This window comes from Cibotium barometz, chromosome 10 (assembly GCF_041138505.1).
Source record: "Cibotium barometz isolate CiBa-2024 chromosome 10, ASM4113850v1, whole genome shotgun sequence".
NCBI classification, from domain to species: domain Eukaryota; kingdom Viridiplantae; phylum Streptophyta; class Polypodiopsida; order Cyatheales; family Cibotiaceae; genus Cibotium; species Cibotium barometz.
The window spans coordinates 36,515,331-36,528,566 of record NC_141055.1 but is presented as its reverse complement, the minus strand read 5'-3'; the positions used below and the strand labels follow the sequence as shown (position 1 = coordinate 36,528,566).

Genomic DNA, 13,236 nt, shown 5'->3' with positions numbered 1-13,236 from the left:
TGTACATGATTGGATGTGAGGAATAACTTGTCATTTGCAGGAGAAAGCAATAAGTGCATGCACATGTGCATCTTTGGCATCCTATTATCTGAGTTGTTCCGGTTTAGGAGGAACATGTGCAAGTTGTACACTACCACTAGAACTAGATTCATTGGTTCTAAAAGTGGAACCACTAGATGTGCTAGCAGTAGATACAGGCCGAGCACGCCAGATGTCAACACCAGACATATACCCAAAAGTTTTTTTCCACCAAAACATGCCGCATCATATAAACCCACATCGAATAGTTGGTTCCATGCAACTTTTCCTCTCAACAACATGCCAAACAACTCATTGGTGTGTCCGGACATGTTACATATCAAAGGAATATACAAACTGAAGTATATCTGACAACACAAGGTGTACCTCCAGGGAGTCAAAGTACTTCAAATGTCTTAGAGGGTTGTGCAAACTTACCAAATCAAAATCTGGAGGTAGCGGAATCAACAGGTGTGGAATCAAATGGGAAGCAGCAGGTCGAAATCAGCTGACCAGAAGCTGGCATGGAATCATCAAGGCGGAAGCTGGCATAGAATCAGCAGGCTGCTGATGCTGACGTGGAGACAGCAGATCCAAATCTGACATGGCAAAGAAGTGCTAAATGTTAAAAGCTATAAGCCACCCATTGAAGACAAAGAGCTTTTGGAGAGCCAAGCGCTGAATGGTGAAGACTGAAAGCTAGACACTAAATGCGAAAAACAAAGGATTGAGCCACAAACTAGTCAAAACTAATTGCCGTAGCTAAATGAGCTAACCAACCAAAATCAACTGATGCAAAGGTCAAATGCTTAAGAAGAATGTTGAGGAGATGACAGACGTAGAAGTTTAATGTCAAAAGAAAGTTGAATGATTGAACAGCAACAGCAAGAGTAGAACCAGCTGAAAAACTCTAATGTAATGCAGGAAGAGCTAGTGCAGGGATATGCCTTGAATGTACGATAGTATTAAGGAAAAAAGATGTTAATGTACAAGAGGAGGCAGAAACCCTAGATCTGAGAGAAAGTGCACAGAGCGAGATCTTACCTAGAACGTGCAACAACGCGAATGAGATGAAGACCAGCAGGAGTCAACACCAACGACGAATGAATGGAGTCAAGGCCAACAACCAGTTGTCAAGGCGAGAGTGGCAAAAGAGTGTAGGCTCTAAAACCTGCTCTGATACCAATGTTGGAAATGAAAGAAGATGCACTGCTGCACAGACTCATACACAAAACACTCACACGAGCTCAGAGAGCGACAGAGATAATAGCGATAGCTAGAATGTACTCAATAACATAAGGAGCAAGTGGAGTAAACATACTAGTAGCTTTAGCAAGGTTGACATGGCTAGTAACACACTAAGGGTGTATTCAAGCTAAGACAGCCACACATATTTCCATATATGGTTTATTATGCAATTTGCCACTAAAACCATACAAGTAAAGATTGTCTATCATTGTTGAAACCTAGATAACAACAATATTGTTCTCATTGACACTGCCACGAGAACCATAACATAACTCATTGCTGGTACCAAGGAAACCTAGCAAGATGGACTTCGACACCATGATAGATGCTCCTCATGCCAAGGGCAACCATTAGTCTTACAACCCCACCAACCCCTCCTCAACCAATACAAGCTCCAATGCCTACCTACCAAAACCCCTTCATGGAGAGGCTCGTATAGACTATATCCACCTTCGATATTCCTACCTCAATTAGTTCCTCTACTGTACCAATACAAAAGTCTACGTTTAGAGACAGAAACCCGAGAACATAAGAGTTATGAGACTTATGAACAATGACACATACGAGAAGCGGTATGAATTGGGATCCTAATCCCAACAGGAGCAAAAGATAAGTAGCCACTTTGATGAGCCTCAACTTGTTGTGTACAAGGACATGTTTAGATAGTCCCCCTTAATGCCATCACAAGGTTCCAAGCCAAGACAAAGGGCAATAGTAGCCAAGGAAAGCTCAAGGTTGAACCTCAAAGCAAGTAGCTAATGAACCTGAGGCACAAGCTCCAAAGGCTATAGTAACCCCTAAAAAGTCTAATGAATGAGAACGAGAGGTTGAAATGAAGAGCACATGAAAACATAACTCACAATCACTTATCAAAGACAATGACATCATGACCATCAAAAGTGGTTTGGATAAGAGCCCCAAAAGAGATGCCTCCCTTTTAAAGATGGCAAGTGATCTCCCGCTCAAACCAACTGTTCCCAAAGAGAAGAAACCATTGATTACAAAAACCTCTCAAAGAAACTCAACAACAACCCAACCCCATATTAGAGGGGCATATTAAACAAGCTCAAGAGCTGGTGCGGAGTCAATTAGAGCATATTCAAGTGGTTGAGTACGAGCCACTAACCTTGCAAGGAGCATATCCATGAACCTACTCTAGAGCCACTGACCCTTCCATGAACCTACTCTAGAGCCAATCACAAAACCTATAGAGGGAGCCTCAAAATGAACCAAGGGGCTTGACCAAACTTGTACCCATTCTCAAGAAGCCACAAAGAGAGTTAGTTATGGATCCTCTACCTCTCTACCTTTTTGGAGAATATATATATATATATATATATATATATATATATATATATATATATATATATACATGTACATGTATGTATGTATGTATGTATGTATGTATGTATATATACATACATACATATATATACACACATGCATGCATGCATGCATGCATACATACATATGTGTATGTGTGTATACATATTATATACATGTATGTATGTACATACATCTATGTGTGTTTACTCTCCCTCGTCAATGTCTGATACTCTCTCTCTACAAGAGGTATGAGATATATAGCGTTGTGATCCCCAACATTTGCTACAATCCTTCGCATCCACACATTGTTGTAGAGGAGAAGCCAATTTCTAGCCAAGTGTTACAACGCCAAGAAGTACTCGTAGGATAGGACATCCACACCTAGTTAAATACTAGGCTTTTCTTCCATTAACCAATAACGCAATGTCATGTACTTGCATTATTGAGCCGCAAACCATACTCAACCTTACAAGCTGTCTCACTTCCTCCTCCTCCTCCTCCTCCTCCATGCACTTTGATGATGAGACAGATCAATAACCATCATAGGTAAAAACCTTTGAATCTGCGTTGTGTGGTTTGATGGAAAAGATGAACAGTGCAGGTAGTGAAAATGCTATGGCGGCAATGTCAATGTAGTACAAGTACAAGGCTAAGAGGTGGTGTCCCTCAAGAAGTGAGAGAAGCACACTCACTAACGTTGAAATAAAACTCACAATTGAGTTAAAGATTTTATCAAATAGTAGAATTAACGTCCAATTTCAAGGGCAAATTATCCAATGATATGATGGTCCAAGCCAAATAAAGAGCGCACCGCATGAAATGGGCTGAAAGAGTAAGCATTTTAACAGATTTGAACCTTAAAGAGCGCACCATTAGACTACTCCCAAATCTCCATGGGGCCGCGTGTTTTGATCTTTAACAATGTGAGACTTGATGATGGAAACACTGAGGATAACAGAGACCTTCATAATGATACATGACCCAAAGACTATTAAGTTGAACTCTATTGCTCTACTTGAACAATGCATCTTACAAGGTGTACAGTGGGTCCAACATCTTCTTGCCTGCATTTTTACATCGAAGTCACAAAACCAGAGCTTTCACATGAGACAAATGCAAATGGGAATATACAAGCTACTGTCAATAAGAGACAGCTTTCAGAACATTACCTCTCACATTGCTCCTAATTGGCAGCTTGGACTCCTCCATAATAAACAAAAGTCCTAAACCATGAGTAACTTCAAGAGATTCTCCCACCTTGCTGCCACATAGCCCTTACTGGCACAATCGACTGATTGATTTCCCCTTGCACAAATTAGAGTACAAAATGTACAACATGCATATACACACACTCCTAACAGCTTCACTTTGGAGGTGGTGCCCCCACTATCACAACCATGTAAATGAACAAACCCAAAATGACCCCGAACCCAGCCACAGTGAACTTTGAGTCTGTCCAAAACCCGAGCGTTGACCTCTCTGTCCTTTTAAGAGGATCAATTTCTTCTGAAAGGGGATAGTTACTCCTCTGTGGGCCGCGTGTCACGTATTTGTCCATGTCAAACATAGATAGAAAAGACTTCTTCTTCTTTCTCCTGTAGCTGGACCAAGCCTTATCCCAGTCAACTACCTGCTTCTCATCTGCAAATGGAATAAAAAAAGAAACTTTGAAACATTACAGCTTACTGTATGTATGTATACACATACACTTATGCATATCAACATGCATGCATATGCATAAATGCATTCTAGGTGAATGAGTTTCAATTGTACAAAACGTGTGCATATACTATGTACACTCATTATATGTGTATGTGGGGTGAATAATATATATACACGTGCATGTATGTGAGGTGTGTTCACAGCAAATACAGGTGCACATGAGACACCATGTATATTATGTGTCTGAATGTGTAAGACATGCATATACATATACAAATACACACATACACACTTACCATCGTACACGGGGTTATGATTACATGCAATTTCGACATGTACACACAGATACATACAAACCTACATGACACAGTACAGACATGTCACAATACACACTCACATACATGGCATACTCGATAGATAAACATGCAATTGTGCGCATTAAAGTGTGTTGCTGAGAAAGCACCTTTGTTTTGCTCGGATCCATTATCTGAGCCATTCTCAGGGTTGTTGCTACCTGTGGCACAAATACGGAAACCCTCTTTCCAGCGCACAGGACTACTGAAGGCTCTGCAGCCAAGGCGGAAAGGCTGCAAAATCAGATGGGAAATCAGCACAGGGAAGAGCCGGAAAGTCTATGTAAACAAACAAAAGAAAGGGCTACCTTCTGAGAGGAAGGTGAGACGAGAAAGCATCTACAAGTGATGGCGGGCATGTTGAGAGACGATCGTCCTTGTGGCATACACAAGATATTTTCGGCCGCCTGTGTTCAAAATGCAGCGCCTGCCTGGACCAATAATCGTCCCTTTCACACATGTCCTCTTAACGCATATTATCACCACACACAGTCACACACCACCATCGCAAAGTTCCAGGCCCGTTACACATACCCCACCCGCCCATGTATGGGCAGGGGAGATTGCGTGCCCATGAATTATGGGCGGTGGATACCCCCACCACATCAGCATGGGCAGGCAGGGGTATGGCGATGTGCTCTTTAATGGATAAAATAGCTTTTATAAATATAAATCTTGAAGCTTGGTTTTATAGCTTTCTTATGAAAGCTGCCTCCAAGATGCTTTTAACATCTCCTAGACTCTCAAGACTGGCGAGTTTCACACCCATTTCACATAAGGCCTTTCTCGGAAACAAGATTGTGAGAGACGGACAAACTCCCCAAAAAAAATTCCAAAATCACTATTATGGTTCCTAATCTCTCCTTTTGCTCACTAAATTCATAATAATGGGAGGGCTACAACTTGGATAGAAAAAATCAAAGAAAACTCTTATAGACTCATACTTTTGACAAAATATATGAGAATTTATAAAGCCATCACACTTCTCGGGAGTTCATTTAAAAATATGCTCGGGGGGGTGCACTACTAAGAAACCCAATGTATCACATGTGTTCAAGGGGTATTAAAAAAACCCCTTACCTGTAAATTTTTCATGAATAAAATGACCCCTTTTTGTTTATCAACTTACGGTCTTTTTCCAAAATCAATTTTAAAAACCCCTTCTGTAAATTTGCCTTAAAATTTTGAATTAAAAAACCCCTTCATTTAAACTCGTGTGCTACTCACATTTAGGTGAACCCCCTGAGAAAATATGTAAGTATACTACATGTGCTCATTAGGAGAGGGATTTTTTTAATCAAGATTTTGAAAAGAAAATACAGAAATCTATTTACATAAGGGGGTTTTAAATGGCATTTTGTTTTTAAAAAATCTATAAATTCATAAAGAAAAAGGAGCCATTTTATTAAGTCTCAATTCACAGAAAATGGTAGGTCTTCCTAAAACTACACCCCTCGAGTCACACTTATTTAGGATTCTTTGTTACTTTTGAAGTGAGCTAATTTCCTTCTATGACAACACAATTTGATTAAGAATAGCAATTTTCTCTAATACCTTATGGGGAGCCCCCCCACGTGGCAGCTCCCCATATCTTGTGAGGGGGCTCTCCTAGCTCAGCACATGGACGAGGGGAGCGTGAGGGGAGTACATTCCACTCTTATGCTCCGACTTGCACACTCAGGTAAGAGATAATATAAGATTTAAAAAACACACTCCAACCTACACAACCTAGACACTTGCTGAGATAATATGTTATATCTCAACATGCATGCAGAGCTGGCTGACATATTTCAACCTACATGCTGGTTGAGATAGTTCAGCGTGCACGCTAGATGACATAACATGCAAGTTGATATTCTCCAACTTGCATGCTGGGCTAAGATAATATCAAGGTGCATCCGACTTACATGCTAAGCGATCTATAGCCTGCAACAACATATCTACGATGTGAGTTCGTCCAAGTGCAGTGGAGTGAGACTAAAGCTTGTTGGGTATTGTGCAATCTATACATGCATGTAAATGAGTCCTAATTTAGTTGTAGTGTGGGGCTCAAGTTAGGGTTTCCTAACTTTAGGAAAAGCAAGGCTTTCATGCCTATATATATGTAATTATTTTCATTAATAGTGAGAGACTCTCACGTTCTTCATCTCAACATGTCTATTAGAGAGAAGGTCTCCATCTCCAAGGTCTAACAGTGGTATCAGAGCCGGAGATTCCTATCGTCGCAGCCTGGTAGCTAGCTGACAATTATCCGCCTCTCTCGTCAGCTTTTGCAATTCGCCCAACAGATTTTTTACGGTTTTTATTTGTCAGGATGGGGAAAGTTTATCCAAGTGTCAGTGAGACGAGTACCTGTATGCAGTGGACAAAGCCACGAGGAAACTGCGAGCAAACTGTGCTCCCATCATCGTTCGCCTTGCATGGCATGGGGCTGGAACTTATGATGTGAAAACCAAGACTGGTGGGCCTTTTGGAACTATCCACAAAACGATGAGGAGCTGGCACATGGAGCCAACGCAGGGCTTTATATTGCTTTAAAGCTTTTGGAGCCTATTAAAGAGCAGTTCCCAATTCTGTCATATGCAGACTTCTATCAGTTTGCTGGAGTTGTTGGCTGTTGAGGTAACTGGTGGTCCAGACATCCCATTTCATCCTGAAAGAAAGGATGTACCTGAAAGTCCGGAGGAAAGCCACCACTGCTGCCGCCATCAAAGCGTACTGCATGATCTGCTCAACCAACTTCTGCCCCTGCCAATCCATGTCATAGAATTTTGCTACAACATGATTGTCAAGCAAGATGCACGCGAAGTTATAGAAGGCGTACGATGCAAATCCAGTATTTGGTGATTTTGTCAGTTATGGTTGTTGTCAGTATTGTTAATATTGTTGTGAGTCTGCTCTAGTCATTATCTGCTTGTTATTGAGCAGTGTACACCACACCTCTGGTATATTGAGGGGGGACACTTACTCTTTGTTGTTGCAGATGATGATTTGTTGTCTAGGGAACTCTCATAAATGTGTGAGTTTGTCAGACTCTTGTCATGTTGTTGTACGGGTATAGACACTGCCCATGTATGTGCATGTGGTAAGACCACCCATGTCTTTGTTTGAATTTGTTGTCCACCACCTAACTGGTTGTAAGAGGGGAGTACACATACACCTTATGTAAAAAAGGGGGGGCTCCTACTCGCAGTTGTTGGGATGGTTTGTCTTGTCATGTTCACTATCAGAAGTTGTGCATGTTTAGCTTGAGGGGGGATTGTTGGGTATTGTGCAATCTATACATGCATGTAAATGAGTCCTAATTTAGTTGTAGTGTGGGGCTCAAGTTAGGGTTTTCTAATTTTAGGAAAAGCAAGGCTTTCATGCCTATATATATGTAATTATTTTCATTAAAAGTGAGAGACTCTCACGTTCTTCATCTCAACATGTCTATTAGAGAGAAGGTCTCCATCTCCAAGGTCTAACAAAGCTAAGATATGGAAAATCATCATGGATTAATGCAAGATTAAGGAGATAATCTCATACAAAAGCCATGATGCCTAAGTGGTTTAACCTCTCACCACCAAGAGGATGGAAATATCCTTCCACCATAGGCCTATAGTAGCCAAAGGCTCCAAGAACATACCTAGAGGTATCCAAAAGATCATAAAAAGGGTATAAATGATAGCCCATGAGCCCCTTATATATTTGAGCCCATGAGCCCCTTATATATTTGAGCGCATGACCATGGTCCTAGACCTAATCTAAAATATATTTATTTATTACAAACCATCCCCTCCTATAATGATTTCGTCCTCAAAATCAAAGAGTGGTCATGCACAAAAGACACAAACAAAAGGCTATATCAAAAGCCAAAAGTCACATACAAAAACTGAATGTCAATGTCATCATCAAGGGCATATGACCCCTCCTGGATCAAAATGGAAAGGAATATAGTGTAATGCCGAAGATGAGGCCAATAATACATCCTCTGAGTCGAATGTGAATCCAAGGAGTTGTATGACCTCAAGGGTCAAATGGAAAGGATAACATACTCCTGTTCGATGATGAAGCTAATCATGTAACTGCCTGGATCAAAGGAAAATCTAAACCATCTAAACTCTAAAAGAGTAGCCCTCCAACCACCTAGATGATGAAGCTAATCATGTAACTGCCTGGATCAAAGGAAAATCTAAACCATCTAAACTCTAAAAGAGTAGCCCTCCAACCACCTAGATCAAATGGTAAGTATGGAAGACCAATGTCAATGATGAGGCTAGCCCAAAATCCTCCCGGGTCAAAGGAAATGCTAACAACTAGCCCATCCTCATATTCATAATGTGAATCTGGCACTGAAGACATCCACAGGATGAGCTCAAAACTCATGGCCAGAATGTCGAACTGTTGTGGCACAAAAGAACCATCGTATAGGCAAAGACTAAGATGTGCTATAGGTGCATGCCACATAGTCAAAAACCACACAGTGCAAATGGCAAATGATGCACTCAAAGGTAAATGTCATGGCTTTTGCAAAACATAGGGTCATGTGACATGTCGATAATCACAAAAACCAAATGCACATAGCTCATAGTTAGCATCATGCAAAGTCAAATGGGAATTCATGTTGTCTCTCGATGCAGCACAACTCGAAACATCCAAGGCACGATCCACTATATATCCCTATATGTATATGCATGACCTAAAGTATGAATCATATCCTCATGTGTAAATCCCTCTATTTGTGCATGATCCCCCAATATGATCAATAGGATCATCATAAATGTCATCATCACTAAAGACTGACAATGCATTCATATATAAGAGGCAAATGGAATCATCATTCCAAAAATCACTAACCTAGAATATCCAAGGTCATTGAAGTAATCCTCAAGGTAGGGTCTATCTCCATCAATAATGGATCTAAGAAAATATCTAAGTCAAATGGGAAACTCTCTAGAGGGAGAAAACTTTCTTAGTTTTGGTTAACCAGCTTAGCACACTGAAGAACCACCTCCTAGGGATACCTCACATGATTCCTTTCTTTGTGGTTGTAACTGATACTAGTGGTAAGGGCATTGGTGATGTGTTAATGCAAGATGGTCATCCTATTGCTTTTGAGAGTAGGAAATTTCGTCCTGTTGTGCTGAAAGTAAGTAAAGCACCTATGACAAAGAGTTGTCTGTTGTTGCCCATGCATTAAAAATTTTGGAAACATTATTTGATGGGCTCAAAGTTTCTTATAAAAAAACTAATCAATAGATTATTAAACATTTGCTTTCTCAACCACTTATCTCTGATAGACATATTAAATGGCTAGCTTTTATTCAAAGTTTTTAGCCTATTATTCAATACCAACTTGGTAAAGAAAACATAGTTGCTGACACTTTGAGTAGGAGACCTACCATTCAAAATATTTATGTGATTGAGAATACATCTTTTGACTTTATGCATGAGACTTACATTCAAGACCTTGACTTTAGTGACATTTGGTCTAGATTGAGAGAAAATAATTGGAACCCTTTTGCTGAGTATTCCTATGATGATGGATATCTTTTCTTCCAAAAAAGGTTATGCATTACTCGACCCTTTAGATGTTCTATTCTAGAAGAGTTACATCAGCCACCTTATGCGAGGCATCGAGGTGTTTCATCTATATTTCAAATCATATCTAGTGAATTCTATTGGCCTAAAATGAAACTTGATGTAGCTAGATTTGTTTTTGAGACGTTTGTTAAAAAGTGAAAAGTTACAAATGTAAGAAATTTGAGAACAGATTTTTATGGATTTTATCACTAGTTTACCCATTACTAGCAAGCCATAATGATATGATTTGGACTATTGTTGATAGATTTAGCAAACATGCATATTTTCTTTCTTGCAAAAAGACTCTTACTGCACATCAAGCTGCATACTTGTTTGTTAAACAGATTTTCACACATCATGGCTCACCGCAAGTGATTGTTTTTTATCGAGATTCTAAGTTTTGCAGTGATTTTTGGACTACGTTGTTATGTGGAATGTGGAATGAGAACAATGATTCCACATGAGAACAGTTGCTATCCCATGCAGAGGGATGTTACGGTAGGGGGATGCCTAATTACCACTATCTTTGTAGCATGGCACTTGATTGATTCCGAATATTCCATGTGTAGGACATGAATTTAGGGATAGTTAGAACTAAGTGTTAGATTTAATGCTTATATGTTGTTGTGTAATTTTAGCAAGTGTTGCTAATGTGTAATGTGTAATGTGTTTGAATGGACAACTTATAGGGATAGTTGGAACTAAGTGTTAGATTTAATGCTTATATGTTGTTATGTAATTTTAGCAGGTGTTGCTAATGTGTAATGTGTTTGAATGGAAAACTTATAGACTGGTGAGATTGACGAGCCTTCTGCTCCTCGTAAGCCGGTATGCTTGGGACATGATGGTGCGGTGATTTGGTGTGAGCAATTACCGGGAAGGTTTTCCTTTTAGTATTTTAGCATTGGCGGGATAGCTAATGATTTTGGTATTTCAATCGTGGTATTTACTATGAAATATTTTTGTATTTTGTTAACCGCCCACTTTTGTTATACATGGGCGAGGAAGGACCTATTAATTTGGTTGCACGTGAACTAGCCCTTGGGGGTTTATATGTATTTTTCCTTAGTGATTTGGATATGAAGGATTTATTTAGGCTTTTGGTAAAAGCAACTCCTATTTTTTGAAGAGCAAGCTCATGCAAGAGCATGCAACTATTTTTCGCATGTGGGCTATTTTTGTTAATAAAGATATAAATACCCAAGAGGTGGGAGTATGCCAACACTTCTTAGGGGGGAGATTGCACCCAATAGTGTGTTGATGTTGATGTCCACTCTATCTCATGTTTTATTTTATGCTATGCTCAGTCTTGTTAATTTGATTCAATTCTATGGTTTGATCCTTGATGTATATGTGAGTTCTGATTAATCCTGTGACACATTGAATTAGAGCTTTCTTATTCACTATGGTTATTTGATGATGAGCTTTTCAGATAGAATTGTTTTACAGGTTATGGAGTTGTAGTTCCAGATTTTATAACTTGAAGAACCCATGTAGCAGACATGCAATCTCGATATGGATCCAATTCTTCCTCTTTCTCAAGTGTACCCTAACTTAACTGCAACTTCAAAATTGTCTCTTTACTTCACAAACTTGCATTCATGGAATCAACTCAATGACCTTATGATTGTAATGAACTACTTTCTAATTGCCGCTCTCTAGAGGAACTCTACGGCTATATTATTTCTTAGACTTAGTAATGTCCCTTGTCGACCATGACTGACCTTATAATATGTCGACGGAGTATGGCAAGTATTCCCACTTAGCCTTTAGTGAAATTTAGGTGAGTAAGGTTTAAATAATAATAGTAATAAAAAAATACAAAAAAGGACCAAAAAGATAACTATTGACATGTAGAATATTGGTAGGCCTCTTGGTTATTCATGGTGGTACCTTGAGACCGGTGCCTTGGTTCTCATGGGATAGGACCTTGTGTCACCAATAAGCTAATAAAAGGAAAAGGCTAAGCCATCACCACTATAATCAAGAGATTCCTAGTGGTGGAGGAGGTCTCTAGGCCATTCTCTTGGTCTTCGTGGAGGTCTCTGGGCCACTATAATCATTAGATTCCTTAGATACTCTTGGCAGAGGTTGTTGGGCCATTGCCTTGGTCTTCGCGGGTTGGTGCCTTATACGTATTTATCTTTATTAAGAAAGAAAAGAAAAGTAAAAAAACCAAAACAAAACAAAAATCTAATCACCTTCACTCTTACCACCACTAAGCACACAAGGGTCCAAGTATCTTGAGACTAAACTATAACCATAGGCATGTGACTAAGGCCAGTTCAGGTGTAGATAGGCATATTACTTTGGCCTTACATTTCCTCTTTGTAGAAAAAGTTAAATTCACCCAGTCTTCATAAAACCAACAAAGAAACATGCATACATATCTGTTTTTCAAATCCATCATTCATGTTATTTTTTTAACAAGGAAAATTTTACTGGTTGAATCGTTTTTCATGTAGGTATCACAAGACTCGGCTATTCGCGATCGTCACCTTCCATTGTACGTGGCATCAACTTATCTTCACCACATATTTCGAGGATGGAATCTACATCAAGAAGGGGGGGTATGTTAACCCTTTTCGAGTACCTTTATGGCATCGATGGTGTGGCCACTATATCATTTTCACCTTCTTTGGGCCACATGCGCATCGAAATGGCCAAAATTCACTTAAAATCCATGTATTGTACATTTTGTGTGTGTGCTTGCTTGCTTGTGTCTATGAAAGGTGCACCACGAGATTAAGGAGTTTATGTTCCTATATTTGGATGAGTCTAATCCTTGCCAGAGACCTCTATGGCAACGATACCAGCCACTGTATCGTTTTCACCTTCTTTGGGCCACAGGTTTCGGAATGGCCAAAATTCACTTATAGGCCATGTATTGTGCATTTTATGTGTGTGCTCACTGTTTGTCTATAAACGGCACACCACGAGATCAAGGATTTTAGGTTACTACCTTTACTAGCCTAGGTGGGCTAGAGAGCCTGAGAACCTTATTTTTAAGTTTGTCTACTCAAATAGTGTGAACCCTAGAAACGAAGGAGATAAGGTAAAAGGA

At 39.7% G+C, this 13,236-nt stretch overlaps 1 protein-coding gene across 2 annotated transcripts; it reads right to left on the bottom strand.

Annotated features, from left to right (window-relative positions):
* Window positions 1-3,540: 3,540 nt before the first annotated feature.
* LOC147634852 (uncharacterized) lies at window positions 3,541-5,074 on the bottom strand. 2 transcript variants are annotated; one of them, XR_015266812.1, is made up of 4 exons: window positions 4,916-5,074; window positions 4,718-4,841; window positions 3,762-4,233; window positions 3,541-3,656 (listed from the first exon to the last, which is right to left on the bottom strand). XR_015266812.1 is itself a non-coding variant. In XM_086804039.1 (3 exons), the coding sequence occupies exons 1-3, from the start codon at window positions 4,991-4,993 to the stop codon at window positions 3,956-3,958; spliced, it is 480 nt and encodes a 159-aa protein (XP_086660165.1). In that variant the 5' UTR covers window positions 4,994-5,074; the 3' UTR covers window positions 3,541-3,955. The 2 variants fall into 2 exon arrangements, 1 of the variants encoding a protein (XP_086660165.1); XM_086804039.1 differs by having other exon boundaries at window positions 3,541-4,233.
* Window positions 5,075-13,236: the final 8,162 nt, after the last annotated feature.

Coding starts and splice junctions, on each gene's coding strand:
- LOC147634852 (XM_086804039.1), bottom strand. CDS start 4,993: ATGCCACAAGGACGATCGTCTCTCAACATGCCCGCCATCACTTGTAGA. Junction 4,842..4,915: donor TCTCACCTTCCTCTCAGAAG/GTAGCCCTTTCT, acceptor CTGATTTTGCAG/CCTTTCCGCCTTGGCTGCAG. Junction 4,234..4,717: donor TGGATCCGAGCAAAACAAAG/GTGCTTTCTCAG, acceptor TTCCATTTGCAG/ATGAGAAGCAGGTAGTTGAC.